At 44.7% G+C, this 27,268-nt stretch overlaps 1 protein-coding gene across 4 annotated transcripts; it reads right to left on the bottom strand.

Annotated features, from left to right (window-relative positions):
• Positions 1-72: 72 nt before the first annotated feature.
• Positions 73-23,968, bottom strand: REST (RE1 silencing transcription factor). 4 transcript variants are annotated; one of them, XM_077345696.1, is made up of 4 exons: positions 23,782-23,968; positions 18,547-19,469; positions 11,967-12,050; positions 73-6,432 (listed from the first exon to the last, which is right to left on the bottom strand). In XM_077345696.1, the coding sequence occupies exons 2-4, from the start codon at positions 19,457-19,459 to the stop codon at positions 4,640-4,642; spliced, it is 2,790 nt and encodes a 929-aa protein (XP_077201811.1). In that variant the 5' UTR covers positions 19,460-19,469; positions 23,782-23,968; the 3' UTR covers positions 73-4,639. The 4 variants fall into 4 exon arrangements, with proteins under 4 accessions (XP_077201811.1, XP_077201814.1, XP_077201812.1 ...); XM_077345699.1 differs by having other exon boundaries at positions 23,902-23,920; XM_077345697.1 differs by lacking the exon at positions 23,782-23,968 and adding an exon at positions 23,312-23,565.
• Between the last annotated feature and the right edge of the window lie 3,300 nt (positions 23,969-27,268).

The following is a 27,268-nucleotide window of genomic DNA, read 5'->3' as shown; positions in this document are numbered from 1 at the left end:
AGAGATCAAGGCAGTGTCTATAGCCTGGATAATAGTAAGAGACAGTTAAAGCCCCATACACATGTACACACATATTCCTTAATAAAGTTTATTGACTTATAACTATGCTTAGGAAAATACACTCAAAGGGTTAATATGCAATTTAGTTTAACCTTACATTTTGGACAAAGGCTTGTACATAGTTTAGGTAAATTAAAAAAAAAACAACAGGACATGTGATCTGCTCTGATTTTACATCTATTACAAATGTATAAAAGCTCTTCATGCACTACAGTAGATAGAAAGCATGAAAAAAAATTACCTTTGGTTTAAATTGAGAAAATAATACAAGTATTGCACTGTAAAAAGCTTCAAACACGGTGCAACCCAACATAAAAACATTTCAGTGCCAGCTTGCAAAATGTTCATTAGCTAGTGTGGTTTTCTTTTTAAAGGAGGGGGGGCAATACAAAAGTATATACACATGTGTGAAAGAAACCATTTTCTTAAGCTACCTGGATGCAATTAATATCGTATCTCAGCTTGTTAGCCAATAGCTACACAACCAAGATGCAATAAATCTAGCTGAACCTCCGTTTACAGTTTCTCAGCAAAAAAATTAACATTGAAATCAACAGCATTATGAGTAGTAACTGACCTGTCAGTTTGTTCTATTAAAAAAAAGATTTTAAAGTTCCAGCCCTTGGGTCAATCAAGCCCCAAATAGCAGCAATATGAAGATGTGTTGCAAGTTCCTAGTTAAATCTTCAGGTGGCTTGTGGCACTCGTTTTTTTAGTGCATGCCTCTACAAACACTCACGTTCCACTTAGCCCCACTGCCCAATACGGTATGCACAATGCAAGACACCACAGGTTGCATCAGGTTAGGATGGTGTGACAAGCACTGCTGCAGAGAGAAAGCCCTTCAATCAAGGAAGAAGCTGGAAAGTTGTAGCCAAAATTCCTGCGACAACCTGATTTGTTCATTTTCAGAAGTATCTACTTTAGGCAGAAACACAGTAAGTTATCTACATTTCCACGCTAATTTCACTCCCCACCCACCCATCCACCCACCCCCCAGCACTGCCTAACCTTAAGTCAGGAATAACATTCCATCTTTTACTGGCATATATTAAAAACTGACCAGTGGACACAATGAGCTCAATCTACACAGCAAACATGGAAATTTCTAGCCGTTTTCACAAGTCGGTCACCACATCCAATGCATCTTGGGACGCAGCCATAACATCATGTGAAGACAGGAGTGGCTAAACTGTGGCTCTCCAGGCATCCCTGATAATCTGGCAGGGGCTCATGGGCATCTGGAGAGCCATCCCTAGATAATACTTGCCAACACTATCTTGCTCAGAAATGCCACCTAACATAAGCACTGTCTCCCACTCTCTCCAAGGGTGAAATCTTGAGTCCTGATCAGATGCCAGTCATGTACTCTGCACAATGTTAACAGCATTTTCACGCACCGCCAAGTCCACTAACGTCACGAACTCTACGGCCACGTGTTTGCCTTCATCTTTTCAACCAGCCCGGCTGAAAACTTAAAAAATGCATTTAAAAAAAAGTAGCTCAGGGCCATAAAGGCTCTCTTCCAAAAAGGGTTAGCATATCTTAAAAAAAAAAAAAAAAAGGACAAGAGCCTTAAAACCTCTACATAGTATTGGCGTATCCAGGCCACTGTTCAAACTTCTTACAAAACACGACAATATTTTACATCCGACAATAAAGCTGTGTCAATAACTACTCCGACTGACTGGTTAGGAAGACGCTTCGACGATGTTTAATGGTTCGACATAAATATAGTTGCAACTTGATTCTCAGTTGACAATGATTGTCGCAGCCAAGTAAGTATATGGAACATAAAACTATTCACACACAACAATCTAAACGTTATACAGTTTATTCTGCCCTAAAGGGATTCTTCTCCCTCAGATCTTTGGCCTCCCAATACAAGCTCCCCCCCCCACTCCAATATACACACAGAAGTATCAGGTTCCTCTATTCAGTCAAGTCATGTTGAAAGGCAACTATGGAGGATGCCAGCAAAAGGGTGGGGTGGCAAAGAACCTAAGTACAACTCAAACTAATGTAAGCTTGGCAGTCTCCGGAGCGGGGGGGGGGGGTATTCTTGCAACAGGATTTAAAATGTTGAATCATCATTTGGGGGCACAACCCACTGGAAAGTTCTCCACCACAACTTCTGATCAAACCAATTGGTTCATTTCCACGGGGATCTTCCATGGGAGAACTTCTTAGTGGGTCGTGCCCTTTAGCAGCACAAGCTTCCATAGCTGCAGTTCTCTGGAGCACCAGAGACTGCTTCTATCCACAGACTTCAGGTCAACAAGAATGACTTGGGGTTTACAAGGGCAGAGGCACAGCGGAAGGAGTCTTGCTCAGTTTTGCAGACCACTGGCGGGTTTCTCACTTCTTGTTGACTCCAAAAAGATCAGCCTTCTTGGGAACGGACCTGTGCACCGAAATTACTTGCGACTTTTCTCCCAGTGGCTGTCAGTCTAACACGCAAATGTTTTTATTCCTCTTTTGTGCCAACCAGAAATGGACAGGGGTAATTAATTTAATGAAAACTTGATTGAATGAGGAACAGGTATTTCTACATCGTCCCCGATTCAAGGTTTGTTGCTTACCGGTTTGTTTGTTTGACGCATGGAATTTTGCACAATGCAACAATTTGTCTTAATCCAGAGGATGCGTAAACAGCTTGATTAGGAGGAAATCCTGACTTTTTGTCACCTCACATACTCTATTGGGGAGGTCCTTTGTGCAAACCCCCATGAGGACACCGAGAGCACTGGAAGAGCACTCCCAAGCTCTGGGTGCAGCTCCTATTCAGTTCATTGAGGCATATGTAGGGGCACTTCTCAGAGAAAAACACACGGGCTAATGGCCTCCAAATGTATGCCATTACAGCAGGGGTAGTCAAACTGCAGCCCTCCAGATGTCCATGGACTACAATTACCAGGGAATTGTAGTCCATGGACATCTGGAGGGCCGCAGTTTGACTACCCCTGCATTACAGTCTCTGTGGCAGAGCCCCAAATCTTTACAAACATAACAAGCAATAAGAGAACCAGTACATTTGTGGTCAAGAAAGGCTGAGCACTGACCACGATAAGCAACAAACCTCAAAATATCAGCAGTAAAAGAAAGAAATCCATTAACAAAACCAAAACATGCATATATAAAAGAGTTCATATAAAACACAAACACTAAACTAAAGGCTTAAACTGCATAGGTAAAAATAACAAATTATGTGCAATTTTCCCCCTCTCTTAAAGCACAAAAGAAAACAATCACTTTGTGTTAAAAGTAATATTTACCAAAGATGCATTCATCGATCAACTAGACGGAAAGACTACTTCAAAATTTTGGCTTGCTGATCGTGATTAGGGGACCTGAAATGTATATGCAACTCAAAAATATGACCAAGTGATTTCTGCGAGCCAACATTTTTCCCAAAGTGCCATTTTTACAAAATAAGTTGCTGCATTTTTTTTTGCAGCTCAGCTAATGAGTTCTTTAAGCACTCATCACACCAAGAGGTTAAGATAAACTAAAACTAAGATAGATTAAAGTATCAGAGCAATATCCTTCCCGTTTCTGTTCATAAAACACTCGGTTCATGAAGCACTGAGGGCTTGTGCATCTGTCCAGGGACTTACGGACCCAAGATGAGTCTCGGATACCAGAAACTCAAAGCCACACCCCTTTATGGAGAATGTGATGAACCCGCCTGTGCTTTGTTTCTGTGAATACTGTATCTTCTTAATCAACTGTCTACATAAGGACCCCATTCACACACAGCTGAGTATTCTGAATTTCAGAACTACGTGGAGAGAGCCAACTGCACGGATTTCCAAATAGCTGAGAAAGGCTCACGTCGCGGGCCTTGCCCACTGTAGTTCTGCTGCTCACACACACGCAAATGCAAACACAAACACAGGGTGCGTGGCACACTGAATGAGACCATATGGAGGAAGCTTCCACACTGTGGTGGGTCTCAAAGGGAAGTCAAATGGAAGGGGGTGGGGGGGTGAGCTTGGACTGGGGGGGTCAGAGAGTGTCACAGACAAATGGATGCAGTAATTCAAGTTGACTTTTCACCATTAGCAGGGGCCGTGATGCCCACATCTCTGATCAGGTTGAAATTTCTGCTGGGAATGTAATGACTGAACAGTTCCAGTCCACTGAGAACATTTCCTGCGCACGGACATGGACAGAACAGTACAGGGTCACAGTATCACTCATAAACTCTCATTTGTTTCTTCTGAGCTTGTGCAGGACACTCCAGGGGGATTGTGCCCCAAGTCCAACTGAAGACAACTACTAATGAGGAGTTCTGGTGGAAATTCTCAGAAACACTCAAAATGATTCCAGAGATGCATCCAGGAGATTACGCAGACTTAACAAGCCACGGCGTTACATACCATACTTGCCCTCTCTAAAGAGATACAGATAGTTCAATTCACTCAACGTGTCATCAAAGGCCGGGAAAAACACAACCAGCCAACGTCAAAAATGTATAAACCAACAGAGCTTAAGCTACAAGATTCTACAAGAACTGTACCAAAGCTCTAGGAGACCTTACAGAGGAAGAAATCACTGTCGTTAAACAGCCGTTTGGTTAATCTTGCCCCTTTGTTGCCTTCTCAAGATAGTACACGTTTACCAAGTGGCGGTTCAGGTGCTTACTGTATTCACTTTCTTTGTTAAAAGAACGGTCGCAAAATATACACACATAGTTCTCCTTTATGGCCTCAGCTTCTGCCACTTCTTGAGATGGTTTCTGATTTGTTTCCTCCTGCACTGACCGAGCACCGTTTAATCCAGAATCATCACTTCTTTCTGATATGTTGTCACTGATATCGCTGCCGTCGTGACTGTGGATGCCCTCGTCCTCTTCCATTTCCTGACTTTCACTCACTGTTACGCCACTGGGCGATGCTGTTGCCAGATCTGCTTTCATGCTCTGCTCAGGTTTTTTGGGCAGCTGCGAAGATGGTGTTGCTTCTGGCTGCTCCTCAGCCTGCAGCTCTTTTGTAGGACTGTCATCTTCCGAAGTTGGAGCTGTTACAGTTTCTGTTTCACAAATCTGCATCGGCTCAACCAAATCTGGAGTAGCTATCATTTCCACCTCACAACTGTGAGTATTCTGCATCTCTTGGGCCACGTCTGGTAAAGTGTCCTTTAGCACATCAGTCTCCTTTTCCATGGTGGTATCAGAAAAGTTCTCAGAGCTGGCTTCAGGAATGAGAGGTAGTTCTGTTTCAACTTCGCTCCGAGAAGCTTCTGCAGCCTCCTCTTCGGCCATGGGCATTTCTTGGTCTATGGTTTTGGCCTCAGGCTGTGGCTCTTCAGCCTGCAGCTTTTGATCCTGAGGCTCTTGATCCTCCAGATTCTCCCTGAGGACAAGTCCCTGGTTCTCTCCATTCTCTGAAGCATCAATGACGACTTCCTGGCCTTCTCCATTCTTTGGAGCATTGACGATGACTCCCTGGTCTTCTCCATTCATTGGAGCATTGGTGACTGGTGGTCCACTGCAAGGATCATCATCTGTCTTACTTTCTCCCTTCTGGGCAAGAGGAAGTTCTTCAGAGACAGAAGCCTCATCTGGGACATTTTTGTCCTCAGGAGTTTTGTTGCTCTTACTAGCCTTACTCTTCTGGGATTTCTTTTTCTTGTTTTTCTTATGGCAAGAATTTTGCTTCCTGGCTGCCTCCAACTTGCTTTCAGCCTTTTGAGAGTCGTGATATTTGGAGGACTTTTTCTCGGTTTTCTTCTTCTTTTTCGCTATGACATCCGTATCTGGAATAGGATCTTTTTTCGAAGTCAAAGCATCAGCTTTTCTTTTCGACTTCTTTGTTTTACCCGATTTCTCTGTCAAATTGTCAGGTTTCACAGTCTCTTTTTCGGCCACTGTCTTGCGACTCCGGGTCGTCACCTGGCCTGTACCAATGCTGCTAGCTGGTCTCTTCTCTTTAGGCAAGTTCTCCTTCTTCTCTTCTTTGACAGCTTTCTCACTCTTCTTTTCAGCAGACTCTTTCTTTGTTTTCTCTTGTCCCCCCTTACTGTCATTACCAGCATTTTCTGAAGTGTTCGCGTCACTCTTTTTAGTCCGTAGTCTTACTTTGGAGACATCCATTGTGATACCGCAGCAGTCAGGATGCCTGGATTTAATGTGATACTGCAGGTTACATTTCTTGGATGCTGCATACTCACAGACGGGACAAAGGAACTGCCTCGGACTGACGTGGAGCTCAACGTGCTTCTTAAAGTTGCTTCGGTCAGCCGTTTTGTATTCGCAGTGGGGGCAGGTCAGTGGTTTGGGTCCATCGTGAACCTGCCTCGCGTGCCGAGTCACTTCATGCTGGTTGGATGCCACATAGCTGCACTGTTCACATTTAAACGGCTTCTCACCTGAGGCAGGGAAGAGGAACAATTACGGTCATTTCATTACAAATGGCAACTCAACTGTACAGCGAGACATTTACAGATTGGTTCATGCTTTTGTTTTATTGACTTTTAATAATAAATGATTTAACAGTCACACACTCACAAAAAGACAAGCAGCAAAATACAAAACAGAAGAAAACAAAAACAAACATGCAAGAAATAATTAAGCCATGTATGCTGGTATATGATCGATACATACCAGGAGAGATCACTCTATAGTAATATTAGCAATTCGAATCCATACCAAACTGGTCCATTGAAGGCAGTGTAGAAAAATGAAAATTAGATATGAATAGTCTTACATAAACATTACACTGTATATCTCACAATCTACTATATTCTTCCTGAGTAAAAAAAGAATAAAATTTCTTTAGAGTAACCAGATGGCCGCTCCAGACATTTTATACAAACTTCCTGGTGTGACTTGCACTTTAACATTCACATCTAGAAGGCAGGTTATGCTAACAAGAAAAATCATCAGTCTATCGTGCAGCAGTTCCCTTGTGCTACATGTCTCAATGTTTGCAAAATTATCCAATTGACACACTTTTGCAAGCAGCAATTGGAAAATACTTCCACTATTTAAAAAGATTTAGTCTTATTCCACACTTTTCTCCACAAGTAAATTTTCTCTTCAGTAAAATGTGACATAACTTCCCCAGTAATATCCGAAATACATGTGCTCTTACGAATGAAACATGCTTGATTAAGGCCTCTGCCCCCAAGATCTTTGCCTAAGCAGGGAAGAGAATGTTCCAGGGGGTACGTATTTCCCATATTGAGAAAAAGAGCAGAAGACAGATGCAGCATTTGCCACACCAACACAGGTTCCTGGGCAAGGAGAACTATCAAACGGTCAAGGCTGAATTAGAAACCTTTCAGATTCTCAAGGTCAGGTCAAATAATATGATGCACACGTGCATTAATTTTTATTTTTAAAGGATAAAGAGACATGGAGAGGGTTCAAATCAGATGAGGATCACTGCACAGGTAGAAAATGCAAATACTGTCTTTTTTGACTCTTGGGGAAAACTGGCCAGGACAGAATGGAAATTGTGGAAATGACACATGATAAGGAAAATTATGACAGTACCAATACAATTAAACTGTACACTTTTTAAATGGGGTCCTGGGTTGTGTTTCATGCCCTGATCCTTTAAAGTACAATGATCTATAAATCTCCACCACCCAGAGGTAAGCAGCACTTTCTTAACATTTACCTACAGAAGACATTTAAAAATAATTTGTTCATATGCCAATAAAGGTCCTCTGATTTTGATTCTGAAATAATTTGTTTCTCCTACTGATACTCCAATAAAAGGTCAAAATAAATTTGGAGAAATGTTTATACCTTATCTGAAGATATGTGCATGACTGAAAAATCTAACTCAACAGCCAAGCCAATAATTTTATGTTCAAATGAGACTTTATAGCACAGGCTGAGATAAAAGAAGCTGGGGCAGAGAAAATTCAAGGGGAAAAGGCAAGCAGAGGGAGGGTTAAGCACTCCCTTCCCACCTTCAACTTCTCTGCTTCAAAGCACCCTCTTTCATAGATGCTCTGAAAAGGACTTTATTACAGGTGTGGCCAAACTGTGGCTCTCCAGATGTCCATGAACTACGATTACTATGAGCCCCTGCCAGCACATGCTGGCAGGGGCTCATGGCAATTGTAGTCCGTGCACATCTGGAGAGCCAGTTTAGCCACCCCTGCTTTATTACGTACAGCTACAGCAACAAACATAATTTGCCTCAAGATGCTGTACATTTCTTGTAAGCCATGTTGCCATTTCTGTTCTGTTTGATGACAAGAGATACTACCTATGGAACTGTGGCCTGGACTCTTCCTTCAAGAATATCTGAGAATTCCATTGCAGTTCTTTGCTGCAATGGTTATTGAGTGCCCATGGAGGGACGCCATTAGGCTGTAAGATGGATGTTTAACACACTAGGTTGGATTGTTCTTCAATAATTCATGGAGGTCTAATAGCACTCCTTAGAAATAACAAATAGGAAAATATTCCATAGTAATTTATACTAAAAACACAAATGTATGTTACAGCTTGAGGTTTATAGGAGTGGTGAAACTTTTTTCACAGTGTCTTTTTCTGTTCATAGAACACTGTGATCCCTTTCAATAGTGGCTATCTAGCAAAAAGACCAGAACCCCCCCCCCCCAAAAAAAAAAAGTGCCAAATGTTCTCCCCACACATCCCTGCCTTTCCTTCAATGTTTTCCTTTTAGAAGCTGCCTTTAGCCACCTGCCCAGAAATTCTAGTCAAGTTTATTTATACAGTCACAGACCAGAATGCTAAGATTAAGCATGATAAAACTTTTAGGCGGTGTAAAAATTACAATTTTCAATGTATGTAACTAAAAGGACCTGAGATCATAATGTTGATAAATATTTTATATCCTTCTGGCAGGCTTGGTCCAGAAATTCTAACTTATTCTTTCAACCAGCACAAACTCAAGCAAATACAAAACTGGCGTAGAGGAGTACTTGAAAGTACGTACTGCACACACATCAGCAGTAGTTATACACTTTCAAACTACTCTTGTGCCTGATCTGCATGCTACCTGAGCAAACAGGAAGGCATTAGGTAGATTGGGCAGCTGAGGGTCAAGAAAATTCAGCAATAATACTGAACAGGAAACTGTTCCCTGAGTTCCAGGAGAGCTGCCGCCCACCAGCAGAAACCGGGAACTGAGCTAAGTAGGATATTGCCCCAGCAGCTCCTGTCTTCACATCAGCTGTCTTTGCAGTTCTTGCAGGAAGCCTCTGGATAATATGATCCCATTGGAGCCTCTTAAATGCCCGTGAAAATAGGATCGAAGCACACAAATGGTGCTAATACGTTATTTGCCATCTTGTGTGTTATGCATTATGTACCATTTTATGCTAGGACCGCTCCTTTTGTTATATAAACATGACACAGTGAAGCCTATACAATAATGTTACAAACAATTACAGATGGGGAGCCAGCAACATCTTTGAATAGTAATATTCATTTGTCCATGTGGCCGCCAGATTATTAATGTGCCGCACCAACCTGCGCAGAAGAAATGAGAACTGTAAAGATTACACATCTTGCACATTCAGAATGCTCTGCATATAGGAACGGCTCATTCAGCATAAAAAATGCATGGCAAGAGCATGAAACCCATGACCAAGCCAAGATACACATCACTATTTCTGCCACGTTTACTACAACTAGCCATGATATGAACTGAACACTAACAATTTGCATTATCTATTACACTTTTATCCTATCCCTTCTCCAAGGATGTCAAGGTGCCATCGGTGGCTTTTCTCTCCTCTGTAACAACCTTGGTATGCCACAGGTTGCAATCCTAAATACACTTTTCCTGGGAACAAGTCCCATTGAATAAAATCAAACTAGTCTTTGAATTAATGGTCTTCATGTTGCTCTCTCCATAATATCATCCGGAGTTATTGCAACAGCATAATGCAGGACACAGAAGTCAATTTGTGATGCATTTGCCTTTTGGTTCACCTGTTTTCCTTCTCTTGGTCAAAAAGTGTCCTCCTGATATTACACAGCTGTAGCTTAACAAAGCAGGCGATACTTCAGGAGAACAGTCCATAAAGCCAGGCACCATGGTCATGACAGTCCATTTAGCTAGGCACAACTCACAAGTCTGACCACAGATGGGTCAAGTTTGATGAACTTCAGTGTGCTGGAAAAGTGCTGATTAGGGCAATTATCATTATCCTTTGCCCCAAATCAGTAAAAAGCTACTTCTTTGTCTCACAGACCTTGCCAAGCTGTGTTACTGTGATTGACCAACCGGACAAGATATTGTTCTAATTTGGCTATAATGTCCATCAAGTTGTTGGTGCCTCTCCCAAAAGTGCAACGTATCTAACTGTGGAAGTTTCTTGCCAACCAATATGCTCTTCATGGAACATGGAATAAGCTGTGAGGGACAAAATGTTAAAGATTCACACAGCGACTTCAGGAGTGTGGCCTGTTCTCTTGACATTAGCACCTTTCACAAATAATCTTGGCTTGTGAGGGCCAATATCTAGCCATCTGTCTTCAAACCATGTTTTAATGAGATTTCCATTTTTGTGTGACAGCCGCCAAGTAGAGCCACAAACTTATTGTACTCCTCACGCCCACTGAAATAGATTTCATCAAATCAGGGAGCAGTGGCAGAAGAGAAACTAGAAACCTGGGAAGGGTGCTGTGATGCTAACTTGGATGCTGTCCAGGACAAATGTCATTCTAAATTATTGTTAATTAATTTAAGGACTTCAATGAATATGCATGATCAAATATGCATGATCAAATAGCAGAAAAACTGTTTCTACTAACTCTTGACGACAGAATGACTTCTTGATATGCTCATGCAATTGATGAGAGCTGAAATTTTCCTTTTAAGTGAATTCAGTTTGGCAGCCATTAAAAAAAAAACAAGTGGAAGTAATCAGAACTGATAATAGCTCCACATCTGCAATTGTTCATAATGTCCATAGGAAACTATCAGCCAATTTTATGCTTGTATCACTGAAGGAACAATTCTTACACATTCTTCCACTACCAAGATATAAATAGCTTATATATATGTACAGCTCCTGGAACAAGGAAGAAAGACAGAAACAAAAGGAGGGCAGAATTACTGTTAACAAACATTTGTCTCCTCCCACTTCTGAAATCCACTTCTTTACCTCAGAGGTCTTCAGAGAGCATCTCTGCCTAATATCCACCAACTACTAGCAAAGGAAAATGAGCCTCCTTGCAGGCCTAAATGAGCCCGCTCCCAGGTCCCAATGATCCTCAGGAAAGGTGGCAAATGGTTCCATCAGAATGAGGGAAGGACATCTTTCAGTACAACCCTAAACACAGTTGCACCCTTCTAAATCCACTGACTTAGGATTTCACTGTAAGGGATCCTGACGCCATTTGGAAACTGCATTGTTTCTATTTCTGATATTAATCTACTTATTTTTGATTGCGAGGATGTTTTTTATGGGGCACCAACAACCCCCTTGGGCTATAAAATGGGATATTCATATTATTACATAAACAGAAAGTATATAACAGTTTGGAAATCCAGGGGGATTATTTTCTGATAGGAAAGTACAGGAAAAATGTCAGTGGCACATCCTGCTTTGACTCTGTCTCAGTGTTGTTATCTTAAGGTAAGAAAATTATAAAAGTGAATTAAGGATGGAATTTGTGAAATCATTCTTCCCCCATGCATAATGAAACCTATCCTGCTGGGGAGGGGGGGAGCTGAAACTCATCTAGACAAGACTCAATTTTCACAAACATTTGAAGAATTATCTGGAAGCCAGCGTTTCTTTCTGGTCACATCTCTGACATATGACCACAGAAATCACAGATCCCAGGGTTAGCAATGCAATGCATTCAGCTGGCTACCGCTTATGCCTACACCAGATTATTGGGCATATAACCAACATTACCAATAGCCTGACTACTACAGCTCTTGGACTGCCTTTTTACCAACCTGAATGAGTACGCATGTGCCTGGTTAAATGTGTCTTCTGAGAACTGGAATATGGACACATGGAGCACCGATAGGGACGTTCTCCTACGAAAACAAACAGAGGCGTTAAAATAAGCACACACCACATGAGCAATTAAAAAAAAAAATTTAACCTGAGAAGTATAAAACTGCTGACATAAACAATACCAGAGAGAGAGAGAGAGAGAGAGAGAGAGAGAGAGAGAACTGCAAATCCTTGCAACCTGGGCTACCTTAGCAAAATGTATCTTGCCATCTCAGAGGTAAGAAAGAAAATCAGGAAGTGAAGAAAAGAGAACATTTTGTAGTGAAGAACAGAAAGTATTATTAGGGCAGGAACCGTCTCATACAATCATCACATCACAATAGATAAAAAGTAACAAAATGTTTGTGCTCCCAACACCAAACTCTTGATAAATAATTAATCGACATATTGTTAAAAAATCACATTTAAGAAATATGGTAGTTGAAAACAGTGTACTTATCTACAGTAGACATAAGAATTACTGTTTTTCTAATGCTATAGATAAAACCTTTAATGCTGTACATTCTGAGTGAGTAAATATTGCTTTAAAAAGGATTTCACTCTTTCCCAAAAATTATTTTTACAGTGCATAGCAGGTTTGTTTTTTTCAAGTGTTACTCCAGATTTCCCCTTCTCCCCCTCCAGTCTTCACATTTCTAGATTTTATACCAGAAACTGAACTCAATGGGAATGAAGACTAAGACCCCCCACCTATGCACATGGACCTGCTTCCCAACATACCAGCTCGATTCAGCATTCCTAAACATTCAACATTCCTAAACATAACTCAAGTAACAGATAGGAGAACTTGGGACATCTCTCTGGCTTCCTGTCACACACACACACACACATACACACACACATATACACATACACAAACACACACACACCTGGGGGAGGGAAAGACTTGGATTATAGGAGCATGCACAGTGCACAAAAAGAGAGCGCTTTCCACAAACACTGTCATGGAATATTGTTAGTATACTGCTCAAAAACTCTTACAGAGACTCCACCTCAGAACAGAAAGACTGGACCAAGTCCTCCACTCTTGCCACTGGCACTGCCAGGACAATGGATCCCATGCAGGTGAGCAAAGGACAGGAATTCCATCCATCAAACTTTGACTGCTGCAAATGCTTTCATTCCCACCATCCACATGAACTACTGCGTTTGGGCTTAAAAACCATTCCTCCCTGAATGTCTCCCACACAGACAGCAAAGAGTAATTAAACAAAATGCAGAAAGTCCCTTCCCTTGGAGATATGCTGCCAGAACATTAGTGTGACTCATTATGCTGTGAACATTACATGCAAGTTGGGGAGACATGGCACACAACCACATTTCTGAGTGACTACGAGCTCCCCTAACCGCTGCAGGACAACCACTAAGTACCCCATCTGTCTTATAGGGATGACAGCCCTGTAGGACACCCTCAACAGAATCTGATGGAATGGGTCCAGAATAATATTTGTGCAGGCGCAAGGGCTTCTGCCCACAAAGCATATCTTTCACAGCACCCTGCCCCACCCACACAGCTGCCCCTTCAATGTCCTGTTCCTGATAGTCTCCTCTTTCACAACAGCAGAATTTCAGGGAGCACTTTGAACTGCTGTAGGAGCCACAGAAATCCCCCTTTATGGGCAGAAGTACTCACACCAATGGAAACGCTGAGTTGGATCCCACACTAGTACTCTCAATACACAATCCTGACATGTGAGAAAGGCCAAGGGGAAGAGGAGGGGAACAGAAATTGAAAGAGCTCCTAGGTGATGCCACTCTCTTAAATCCGCCACTCACTACCACATGCAGAGTGCTTGAAGTCACAAGCTCTTTGATCCTACTGCTAAACGCTATTCTATTGTTCTGGGGTTTTCCTCCTAGGTTCTTTCCCGGTAATCTTCAAACAGGCAAGATAGGTAAGGATGGAACCCACTGCAATACAGGGCCTACCACTTACTGACACTATAATATGACCACAAGCTGCAGTGATGGGTTTCCAACTAGCTGCTCTGCTTTGGGGTTGCCAGCTCTCTTGTCCCAATCTGGCTCCTGCATAATGCCAAATTCCTTAACAGTTGTTCAGTCAGCACAGTTGTACAGAGTGTCCGCACCGTGACAGCCTCAGCTTTCGCTGCTATTCTGCAGCCTGTCAATTCAGCTTTTAAAGGTACAGAAGCCTTGCTGCACCAAGAGTTAGCAATTGTTTCCACAGCTCCATTCCTGAAACTATGGCTTCTTTCAAAACTGACCGCGTTTTAACAGGACTTGATATATGTTTTTTTTTCCAGTTCTCCTCCATGCTTCTCCCCAATGTGGACCCCAAAGCAGCTTACATCTTTCGTCTCCATTTTATCCTTACAACAACCCTATGAGGTAAATTAAACTGACAGTATGTGACTGGCCCAAAATAATCCAGCAACTGTTCATGGCAAGGGGGGGGGGGCTAAAATCTGGCTCTCCCAGACCGTGTTCTAACACTCTATTTCAGGGGTAGTCAAACTGCGGCCCTCCAGATGTCCATGGACTACAATTCCCAGGAGCCCTTGCCAGCATTCGCCAGCGAATGCTGGCAAGGGCTCCTGGGAATTGTAGTCCATGGACATCTGGAGGGCCGCAGTTTGACTACCCCTGCTCTATTTCATGCAAGATCTACACTGCCTGGTACTACTCTCAGATGTCTGCAGCACTGGCTCAACTGAGAAGGGTTAAGAGGGTAACAGGTGCTGTTTAGTTCACAATTCCAAAATCCCTCTTGATAAGCACAAACCACTAAGGTTATATGGCAGGGATAGATGGAGAACGAGGGTTGCTTGAACTATCACAGAAAATGATAATTAACCTCATAAATGAAAGGCCAAATGGGAAAGGATTAAGCAAAATTATTGAAATATGGGGCAGCCAATCAACATGGCTGCCCGTCCCTAGTTACTGGGTTTGATGGTACAAAATATGAGCTACGCCTTGGAATCATTTCAAGACTTGAATCAAGAACATCTTGTAAGGAAAAAGTGTGCTATATTAGTGTATTCTGTCTTTCTTGGCTTTCCAACCCTGGCAGATATGAGAGGTTTCATCACAAGTATCAATAAAGGCTGCCAAATGCTCTACATGGTCTCTTTCTCCAGTTTGTCCAGTTGGAAGCATGGTTAAAAAGGGTGCTGTGTTATGACTAGGTTCTTCATTTAGCAGGTCAGTCAACCCAAGGGAGATCACAAGAAGAAGAAGAGTTGGTTCTTATATGCCGCTTTACTCTACCTGAAGGAGACCTGAAGTTGCTTACATTCACCTTCCCTTTCCTCTCCCCACAACAGACACCCTGTGAGGTGGGTGAGGCTGAAAGAGCCCTGATATCACTGCTCTGTCAGAACAGCTTTATCAGTGCTGTGGCAAGCCTAAGGTCACCCAGCTGGCTGCATGTGGGGGAGTGCAGAATTGAACCTGGCATGCCAGATTAGAAGTCTGCACTCCTAACCACTACACCAAACTGGCTCTCAACAAGGAACTAGAAACTTTAGATGGGACTAGCGGGGATACTTATTAAATTTGCAGATGATACTAAACTGGGAGGGGTAGCTAACACAACAGAAGACAGAATCAGAAGACAGGATGATCTTGATAGGCTCAAGAAGTGGGCTAAACTGAATAAAATGAAGTTCAACAGGGACAAATGTAAAGTTCTGCATTTAGGTAGGAAAAACCAAATACACCAATATAAGATGGGGGAGACTTGTCCTGGCAGTTGCATGTGCGAAAAGGATCTAGGAGTCATACATTGGATCTAGACCAGGGGTAGTCAACCTGTGGTCCTCCAGATGTTCATGGACTACAATTCCCACAAGCTCATGGTAATTGTAGTCCATGAACATCTGAAGGACCACAGGTTGACTACCCCTGATCTAGACCATACACTGAACATGAGTCAGCAGTGTGACTCAGTGTCTAAAAAGGCAAATGGGATTTTGGGCTGTATCAAATGGAGTATTGTGTCCAGATCATGGGAGGTGATGGTACCGCTTTACTCTGCTCTGGTTCGGCCTCACTTGAGTACTGTGTTCAGTTTTGGGCACCACAGTTAAAGAAGGATGTAGACAAACTGAAGCGTGTCCAGAGGAGGGCAACAAAGATGGTGAGGGGTTTGGAGACCAAGATGTATGAAGAAAGGTTGGGGAGCTTGGTCCGTTTAGCCTGGAGAGGAGATGACTGAGAGGAGATCTGATAACTATCTTCAAGTATTTAAAAGGGTGCCATATAGAGGATGGAGCAGAGTTGTTCTCTCTTGCCCTGGAGGGATGGACCAGAATCAATGGGATGAAATTAATTCAAAAGGAATTCCATCTAAACATCTGGAAGAAGTTCCTGACAGAGCAGTTTCTCAGTGGAACTAGCTTCCTCGGGAGGTGGTGGGTTCTCCATCTTTGGAAATTTTTAAACAGAGGCTGGATAGCCATCTGACAGAGAGGCTGATTGTGTGAAGGTTCAAGGGAGTGGCAGGTTACAGTAGATGAGCGATAGGGATGAGTGTCCTGCATAGTGCAGGGGCTAGATGACCCATGAGGTCCCTTCCAACGCTATTATTCTATGATTCTACATGAACCTGATGTGACGATGTCCAGGTGACGACGTCTCAGCTGCATATTACAATGGAAATAGTTATTTAATTTTTACAGATATTTATACACTTCCTTTTTTCAATTTCCATAATGCACTGCATTTCTAACTTGCTAACTCAATTTTCAAGACTATTATGAAATTCTCTGCAACAGAACCACTAAAAATAGTTTGTCCTTTCCATATGTAAAGTTTAGTCAATTGTTGACTGGGGGGTTGAAGCAATAAACTATCTGAGCTAGCAAACAATCTGAGCCTAACTGACAGCAGCTTTATTCGTGAAAAATCTGAACAAAAATGGGAAAAGAATTCATGCTGACACTGCTTACTTATGGCTGTAATTTCCAAGACATGCAGCTCATTTTCTATGGTTAATACTGACTTTTGTTGAGTTCTGATATCTGGGAAATGCCAGTCCATTCAGGAATTTCATAATCACCAATACTTACAGATCCATTAAGCCCAATTCTACAAACCACTATGACTAATGGTAATTAATAAAATACTAACTAATAAAAGCTTTAAATTATCATAGCTATTATTGTTGCTGTTAATTCAGATAACTGGCTTCTAATCTGCACTGCAAAATTAAATGAGTTTCAGGTACTAGTGATTCTTGGCAATGTTATCGTTTTCTAATTCTGCGTTTGTTTTAAAAGTAATTTTGTTCTAATTGTTTGGGACGAACTCTCACAAACAATAAGGGGGGGAAGCTGAGCTGGGAAATCCAAGTTAGCGGACTATTCAAAGCACTTTCCAAAACACAAAACACCATTGGGATTTTTTGTCTGTGAACAGAAAAAGATTTAATTTAGCTATCGCGGGTAGTAGCTGTGACAATAGTGCCTACAACAGGGTCCCCTGCCCCTTCAGCACTGTGACAGCTATGCTAAAATGTAAAAGGATAATCCATTTACATTAGGCCTGCATTCTACAACCTGTTTGCTCCAGATTAATTCTTTTAAAACCGCATTGTTCTGACAATAGGGACTGTGGCCTGATGCATGTCGTTTGCATCTTAGTCAAAGTTAAAACAAGTTTCATGCCCTTCCTTTCCCCATGTAAAAATCCTAATGTGTAGACTGTGAAGGATTTGAGCAATGAGTCCCATGGATGTGCCAGGCCGAAATATAGGAAGTGTACTGCATCACAATAATTGTTCAGGGTGATTATATTGGGCCTGCTTAGAACAAATGCAGCACTTTTAGTACTCTTCTACGAGGAAGCCCTTATATCAGTGGTTCTCAACCTGGTGGTCGGGACCCCTTTGGGGGTCGAATGACCCTTTCACAGGGGTAGCAGCAGGGTGAGCAGCTTGGCTGTGGGGGGGGGGGCACTGCCACTGTTGCTGCTCCTCCTTCAGGAGCCCACCAGCCGCTCCAGCAGTTCCTCCAGCGCAGCACAGTCTCCCGCCAGGCGCTCCAGGTGGTGGCGCAGCTCGGCGGGACAATTGGCAGAACTGAACTGAGAAACCCCAGGAAAAAAAGAATTTATATACAATCATGAACAATGGATCTACATGCCATTGGTCAGTTTCAGTTTAATTTCTGTGAAAGAACACTTGCATAATTTTTGGTTGGGGGGTCACCACAACATGAGGAAGTGTATTAAAGGATTATGACATTAGGAAAGTTGGGAACCACTGCCTTATATAGTTTGGGAGGAACATTCTAGGGCCCAGCTATTAAAATCATCAACCGCTGAACAGTGATGGCGAGAGTGGAAGACTAATAACTGGGAGTTCCCATCAAACATTTCTAGCAACTGACAACATATTGCCAAGTTCCAATAGATACTGCAGTATTTGATGAAGATTCCTTCATTAGGCTAGGTTGGAAAACCCAGCACTTTATCTCAGTGGGAGCCAATCTAGCTGAGAAGTCAGGCTTAAACACATCAAACCAATAAATGTGAGAATACAACACTCACCTGTATGAGTTCGAATATGTTGTATATAGTTGTTCTTTCTGTCAGAAAAGTAGGAGCACTGTGAGCATGTGTACACTTTCCGTGGGAAATGGTTTCTTAAATGCTTCTTCCAGTGGTATTCACTGACTGTCATATATGTGCAGATGGTGCATTTGTAGACCCGCTCATTTTCTCCAACTTTGTTGTGGTGTTTCAAGTGAGCTAGATAGTGATCATATCTGCTTGTGTTATAGCCACAGCGATCACATCTAATGGGCCCCTTGGAGAAATCCACCTCCTCTGGGCCACTAGTCTCAGTTTCTTTCACTTGGCCATGCTTCTCAGCTTTTTCTTCTACAATGAACCTGTTGGCACCATGTACCCGAATGTGATCCACAAATTCCTTCTCTGACTCTGTCTCATACTGACAAGGCTTACAGCGAAACGGCTTGTTCTTTGAGCTCTTACATTTCTCATCTGTGGTGTCTGGAGCGTCTGGAACATCAGATGCTTTCTGTGGGATGTCTTTGCCTGGACTAGAAGGACCTGAAGACTCAGTCACTTCTGCAGTTTCAGTATGAGGAGCCACAGGGGCTTCAAGGCCTGCCAGTTCCATGTCTTCCATGCCTTCATGGTCGCTCTCCACATCCTGTGCATCATCCATATCTTCTCCATCACTGTCTGAAAAGTTGGTGTTGCCCACAGTTGTCAGTTCAGCCATTTGCTTCTCTTCACCAACCATGTAATCACAACAGTTGCCATTAACTTCTCCTGTCAGGGCCACATTGGCCAACATAATAAGCTGAGGAGCTGCCAGCTCAGCTTTTGAAAGTTCAGCAAAGTCATACATGTCGTTTGACAGCGCCATGCCAAGGTTAGTATTGCCAGGAAATAGGCCGCTGCCACCAGACTGCCCTAGTACCTGTGTTGCCATAGTAACAATTCTGTTAAAAGGAAACAAAATAAAGACTTTATGAATATTAGTCTCATGAAGAACCCATTCTATAATCTTCAAAAGCAAAAGAATTTCAGTTAATGCTTAAAACAGAAGTAAAAATAGCTTCTCTTCATTATGCTTTTTCTTGCTGGAAGCTTGTTTTTATCATTTCTTCCTAAAGGACAATTTTTTTTAAATCTACTTATTATTTACTTATTGTATTTATATACCGCCCTCTCCTGAGGCTCAGGGGGGTTTACATAAAAACGCAGAAACTTGAGCAGCCTCTAATATTTTACTACAAATATTGCAACATTCTCTACAAACACCAGATTTTTCTTAATGCATTCTGTCACCATCTAAGAAAAAAGAAAGAAAGAATTGAAGACTTCTTGATCCCCAGCCCTACAAGAGTCAGGATCTCTCCCTCATTTTTATAGATGACATCCCTTATAGTCTATTGTGACCATGGTCTAATTTATTGACTAACTTTTCATTTTTTAAAAAGTTTTGTAGCTGTTTGGTTATTCCTGCGTTTATGCAGTAAAAGTCAAGAAGTCTTACACAGTCCCATGAAATGAAAGTTAAATACAATTTAAAAACAACTAACAAAACATTTGGAAATAAAATGTCATTATTTTATATGAACGAACCAGGAACAAAATCAGTTGTCAGGTGAAATGATTACGTGACCATATATGACCAATCAACTGACCAGCTCTAATTCAATTTAAAAACTGATTTTAGAGGATGTAAAGGAAAGTCTGTTTTCTATTATCTGAAAGCCACATTACATATTTTGTAATGGGAAGCTGATACCTATCATGTTTTAGTTGGATCTGTGTGATTTTATTATCATTCGCAAATACAAAAATGTAATAAAACAATGTTTTTATTTCATGTTTTATCGTGTATCACAGAAAACACCCGCCCACAAACAGAACCACACAAGGTCTGATAAGTCAGCACAAAGGCCAGCTTCTCCCAGCCAAACTTTCTTGCGTGCTATGCAACAGTCATTAGTTTCTGCCCCTCTGCTGCTTTAAAAAGATCATAATTTCACAAGCACTGACAAAAAGAGTCCAGAGAATATTCCTGTGTAACCAAACTACCCAAAAAAAAATCAATGATGGTCTAGGCTAAGGTCACTTCAAGGTACGAGCAGCACAGTACACTCTTCTCAACAGAAACTTCTAAACCAGGGAACTAATCTAGTGTTACAACTAGTGGTAATGTACATGCTTACGGCAGAATTCTATCAAACAAGAAGCTAAAAAGGCCGTTTAGTAGAAAAAGGAAGAGGGGGGTCAGATGAGAACAAAGAAATTAACAACCCAAGGTAGTCATAGTTCAACAGAGGTCAAAGAGCAAGACTAAGAGTGTAAGTATGCAGACACATAAGCATTGTGGGAATGTGTCTGTTCACATCTGCTTGTATGAATCTCCAGAACAAGTTGCCTGTTCCCAGAAGGCCTAACTTTGGAACAATGATTAATGCAGATTATAATTCCCCTTTCATGAAGAAGCACTGATTCTGGAAAGTGCATCACTTTTCACCATTCTAATGATACCAACTGCAAGAACTAGTGAGGTACACCAGAGTCCAATCATTTGTGTGATGAGATCTTGAGTTTGCATAATTGAAAACTGAGAAAGAGCATGGCTTTCCATCACACTTCAAAAATTCAGGCGCATACAGGCATGAAACAAAGTGTGCATAAACTCCAACACTGTGTCCCTAGTAGAGGCCAGACTGAAGCCCCTGCGAAGATCACTAGCAGTGTACAAAAAACACAGCTAACACCCCCCCCCCAGAGTTAATGTCTGATGAGACACCAACAGCTGTTGCAGAAGGTCTGCTTATCCCACTACACCAAAAGGCAATACTGCCATTCTATAAGTTCACTGCAATCAGCCTTACTTCCCATGATACTTCTGTCTCCACCAAAACCTTTTCAGAAGTCAATCTATATGAAAGGGCTACTCAGGATGTTTATTTAATATTATAGCATATCTACATGGGGTTACAAGGCCGGCAAACTTAAGCAAACTCTATTTACCAAATGTTATTACACTGTTCTTATTGCATTTATTTTTTAATTGCATTGAGTCTCAGCCAGAAAAAAAGGACTATTAAGGAAATAAATGCATGTAACACGCTTATTAGAGCAGGAACTTCCTAACTATTCAAGTAGAACAGGGGGCAGTAAAGCTTAACATGTAAAGGCATGTACTCCATGTTAATTCATATTAAATACAACCCTACATTGCTTTAAGTAAGGTTTGGGGATTCATAGCAAAACTTGGGGGGGGGGGCAACATGCTTTAAACTGTGTAGTTGAAGATTTATTTTTAAAACAGGAGAGAAAATTGCACCAGTTCTTTTGTCCCCGTCTCCGCTGCTATATTCCTGAAAAGGGCGGTGGGGGGAGGCCATAGAGCCTCAAAAATATATGCTTCTTCCTCAACAACAAAAGTATGTTCGGCAGATCATTTGTGCTTGAAAGGAGCTAACCAACAGCCGCTGGCGCGGGGACGGGGGGGGTGTTACTTCAGCACTGGTCTGATTTCGGCCTAAACGCAAACCAGCTCAATGACCTACATACACAACACTGAGCTCGGTCTCCGACTCGCCAGCAAAACACACACACACACACACACACACACACACAAACACCCAGCTCCATTCGAAAGTTTCCAGGTGCCAAAAGTTTTTCCCAAAGCAAGAGCCGCTCGCCGCCCGGCTCCCCTGTGCATATTTACTCGGGAGTTAAGTCCTGCTGAGTTCAGTGGGTCTTACTCCCAAGTAGGCACTCAAAGGACTGCCATCCGTAGGCTACAAATCCTCGGAGGAGAGACTGCAATTAAAACACTGCCTCCCCCCCCCCCCCCCAATGAATTTCATGTGTGCCACCAGCCCAACCACCATCGGCTTGCTCTTGCATTCCAGAAATAGGCATTCGGCCATTTTCTCAAATACCAAGTGGAAGCAGCCGCACAAAGCGACTCTTTGCGCAAAAATCTCGCCTGCAGCACACATCGCAAACTCCCTCGAGTCGGCTGGTTGGGGTCGGTTGGTTTGTTTCCCCCCACCCTCCAAGGGCAAGGACGGCGCCGAGTCAACCCCCCACGCGGGTGGCTCCCCCATTTTGTCTCTGCTCCCCTGCCCGTCTTCAAAAAAAAAAGTTACCATAACTCCTCCACAAACTTTCTCTTGCGGGGTTTCCCGACTCGACGGGCGCAACGCCTCGCCCAGCCCCCACGCTCAAGGCGGGGTGGGGAAAGCCTTTCCTTCCTCGCCCCAAATATTCCCCCGGGACGAGAAATTGGGGCGGGCGGGGGTGGAGAAATGAAGGCGAAATGGTCACCTGGTTGCCTCTCACTAAGGCGAGCGATATTTACATGGGGGGGGGGGTTTGAGGCTGGAGGAACCAGCGATGGGGCTGAGAAGCGAGTTTGGGCAGAGGGGCGAAGACCTCGCTCTCTACTTTGCAGCCGTGGGAAGTTTGGCGGCCGCCGAGGCCAAACAGAACGACGTTTGTTCCGCAAGGCTGGGCCGGGGGGGGGGGGGGGGGCTTTCCACCTCCACGCACACGGCCCAACGCCGAGGAGCACCCGCAGCAGTGGGGAAATAAGGCACGAGTGTACGTGCTTGGGAGGAAGAGAGCGCATTCCGCCAGGTCCCCCCCTTCCCAGGGGAAGGAAACGTGGTGAGGCCCACTCCCGGCCCGGCCCCACTTGCAGGGGGGCAGAAAAAGAAGAGCCCCTCGGGCCGGCCATTCATCCTGCACGCCCCCCTCCCACGTCCGCCGCCTCCGCCGCCGCGTCTCCCCACCCCCCTCGACTCACGGGGAGGGGCAGGGCGAGAAATCGCTGTCCAGCTTCCACCAGGGCGGCTGCCCGCGGCCTCCCAGCTCCGCCTCGCCAGGCTCGCCTTTCTTCCTGCCTGCCTGCCTGCCTGGCTGCCACGGAGGGCGGTGGGCCACGGGGAGACGTCGCCTCCGCGGGTGGGGTCGGGTGGGGAGGGGTGAGCTCTCCCAGCGGCTTCCTGCCTGCGGGAGGGGGAGGGGGCTCCTCCGCCCGCCCGTTCAGCCTCCCTCCTCTCTGCCCGGGGCCTGCCTGCCTGCCTTGCCTGCCTGCCTGCGCTCGCTCCCCGCGCCGCCTCACTCCGCCCCCTCCGCCGCCGCCTGCAGAATCAGCCCTGGACAGCGCCACAAGCTCGCTCGGCTCGCGCCCGCTTTCTTCCTCCACCCCCCCCTCCTCCCTCCCTCCTTCCCTTTCCTCGCTCGCGGCCTCGCCGGAGGGACCCGCTCGCTCACCTTCCCCTCAGCGGGCTCGGGAAGGGAAGGCCGAGGCGGGGGCGACGACGACGACGACGCAGGCGGCGGCCGGGAGTCTCCTCAGGGCGGCCGCCGCAGCGCGCATTCCACCACACTCACCACGCGCGCGGCTGCGGCAGGCAGCAACGGCCGCCACCGCCAGGGAGAGGGCCGGCCACGCCCACCGCGGCTGCGCGGCGGCCCGGCCACGCCCCTTCGCTCCTGGCTTCTCCGCCCCCCCCCCCCTCTTCCTTCCGTCCTTCCTTCCCTCAGGTCAGGCCTAGTCGAAGCCGGAGCGGAGGGCGGGTGGGGAGGCGAGACGAGACGAGACAGGACGCCCGGCGGGCGGAGGACGGGCCTTTCCCCCCACCCTACCCCACCCCCCTGGCCAGGTGTTTGGCGCAACGCTCCGGCCAGGCTGGCGGGCCTCTTCCAACCCTTTGCCGAGACGTGTGGAGAGCAGCGGTTGCGCTGCAACGGTTGTTGGCGCCCTTGAGGGAGGCCACATGAGCAGTACACCCAAATTTGAGGGAGGAGGGGAAGTAGAAGTAAAGCGCCCTCCCACTGTCCGTCCCCCCGTCCCCCCCAGCACCGACAGAGCATCAGTGCCTCAAGCAGAGTGTCCCGTCTAGGGCATTCTAGTCAGGCTGGCTAGCCTATTCCAGCACTTTGCTAAGCGCAAAAGCAAGAGCCTTGTGGACAGCGGCGGTTGCAATGCAAAGTTGTTGGCAGCCTACAGGCAGAAACACATGAGCAGTGTACAAAATTTTGAGGGAGGAGGAAAAGGCAAGAGAAGTCTTCGAGCTGTGATCGATGTAGGATAATAGTTGCACCCTATAGGGATGCCAGCCTCCTGGGGTTGACTACAGAGACCTGTACGATTGGTTGCCATACGACCAAGCTCAGTTCCCCTGGAGAAAATGGCTGCTTTGGAGGGTGGACTCTCTGACATTGGACACCACTGAGGTCCCCATCCTCCCCAGGCACCATCCCCACACTTCCAGTAGATTTTAAACCTGTATCTGTCAACCCTTCCCTTCATTCCACACCAGTGGCCAGGGGATACTTGGCAATCGATGGCTAATGTCCCCCCTGGCTACTGGCAGGAGATGGGAGGGTTGCAAGATCCAGAATGGGAAACTTCTGGTGGTTTTCTGCAGTTGTCTGTATTCTCTGGGTTTCCTTCTATTGATCTCTGGAGATTTGGAGGTGGGGCCTGAACAGGACAGGGACTTCAGTGGGGTACAGTGCCATAGAAGAGCCCCTCAGGCTCTTATCTGTATCTGTTTCCTGTTCCCTGTAAACCGCCCTGAGCCTTCGCGGGAGGGTGGTATATAAATATAAATAAATAAATAATAGAGCAGCGGTCCCCAACCTTTTTATCACCAGGGACTGGTCAATGCTTGACAATTTTACTGAGGCCCAGGGGGGGCGGAATCTTTTACGGAGGGACGTCGCTGCCGCCTGAGCCCCTACACCTCTTGCTTTCCCGCTGGCACCCCTGACTTCCCACCACCCGCTGGGGGGCGTTGCCAGCAGCAGCTGCACAGTACCATGCCGAGGGGGAGCCCCAGCTATGGCTGCTGCTGGAGAACACCGAAGGTTAGCCAGCAGCATAGTGGCAGGGCAGCCCCTGAGGCAGCAGCTGGGGAGGAGCCACGGCCCAGTACCGACTGATCAACGGACTGGGACTGGTCCCCGGACCGGAGGTTAGGGACCACTGCCATAGAGTCCACCTTCCAAAGCAGCCATTTTCTCCAGAGAAACTGATCTCTGAAGCCTTGACTTCTGTCTAGGAAAATCAGCTTCAGTGGCTGTGCAGGATAGATCCCTAAAACAGTGCAAAGTACCTAGAGCTACCTGCAGACTGAAGAAACAGCCAGGTGGCTTGGGCTGAATTAAGGAAGCCATTAAAAGGGAGAGGTCTTGAAGAGGTCCTCATCCAAAGTTAACCTCTGGAGAACAGAACAGAGTTGATGCTAGGGTGAGTTGCCATTCTATTACATTATAACAATTATATGTACACTAGCAATAAAGTCCACTGTGCAAAAAATTACAAGGGACCCTAAAAAACTGGTGCTGGTGGAGAGGCCGAGGGTATGGCAGTGTCTGGGGGGGAGGTGTCGGGGGAGGATGGACATACGTGGCTTGACTGTGTGTTCCCTCCAGCAGTGAGGTCAGCCAAAGCAGGATTGTAAGTGGCACATGGACACCCCTGCATCACTTTGGCTGCCCCTCAGCATGACACAGACAGGCAGAGAAATGAATTCCTCACTTAAATCAGTTGCTGTAAGAGGCTTCCTTCACAGCATACCTGATGGGAAGGAAGGGTGCGGAATCCTAAGCAAGAGCCATGATTGGCCCTGATTGGGGGATATTCCACCAATAGAAAAAAGGCAGTGTGGTTTTGTCAGCATTTGGTTAACTGGTGAGCCATCCTTGATCACAATTTCCCTTTTATGTAGGAGGAGGGGGATGATTTAATGCTCAGAATATATAAATTAGCATGTGGAAATCCTGGTTTTGGGTGAGCCCTCCCCAACTTGAGAGCCTGGGGGACTGCTGTTGGTCAGATTAGATAATTCTGATTTAATGGAAGGCAATTTCATACAGGTGTATGTTTCTATCCCCATAACAACCCTGTAAGATAGGGAAACTGAATGGCCCAAAGTCACCCAGTTTATTTATCCACCAGGCATTTGCGTGAGGCCAACCAACTCAAACATCTGCTGGTTCCCCCCCCCCCCAGATGCTCTTCCATGACTGACAAATCTGATCTGCTCAGGGATTGTCATTGTTATTCTGTTAAAAATCACTTCCAACTGTTAAAACACTGTTCTGGTTTTCATGTTATGTTATGATTATGTTATGCCATGTTATGTTATGATTGTTATTTGTAGTATTATAATATTCTATGTAAGTATTCCACAACGGTTAATGTAAACTGCCTAGAGCCATAGGGAAGAGCGGTATAGAGCTCAAATACATACATACATACATACATACATACATACATACATACATATTTCATGCCAGGTAGGGCACAGTCTCCACATCATCCACAGGACAGGTTGCTGTATGCAAATTATGAATAACTGCTTTGTTGGGGTGATGGGTCATTCCCTGATTTGGAGTGCCCAGCAAATGGCTCACAATATTATGCATTTACCATCAAGTTACAACCAATGTACGGCCATCCCAGCAAGAGGTTTTCAAGTCAAGCGGGGAACAGAGGTGGTTGGCCATTTTGCCTTCTGATGAATCTTCCTGGATGGTCTCCCATCCAAGCACCAGCTTAGCTTCCATGGACTGATAAGATCAGGCTTTACCATGCCATTCCCTATGCCACCCCTATATTATTAGAAGTACAAAAGCTACCTAGGCAATTTTTATAGATATGAAAACTACAACACAGTCCTGTTTGAGTTTTATTTATTGTGTGGCCTGTGTGCTATGTAACCATGTGTGTGATGTAGCCAGGGGATGC

Source organism: Paroedura picta, chromosome 7 (genome assembly GCF_049243985.1).
Source record: "Paroedura picta isolate Pp20150507F chromosome 7, Ppicta_v3.0, whole genome shotgun sequence".
Classification (NCBI taxonomy): domain Eukaryota; kingdom Metazoa; phylum Chordata; class Lepidosauria; order Squamata; family Gekkonidae; genus Paroedura; species Paroedura picta.
This window is presented reverse-complemented; position numbering and strand designations above follow the sequence as displayed.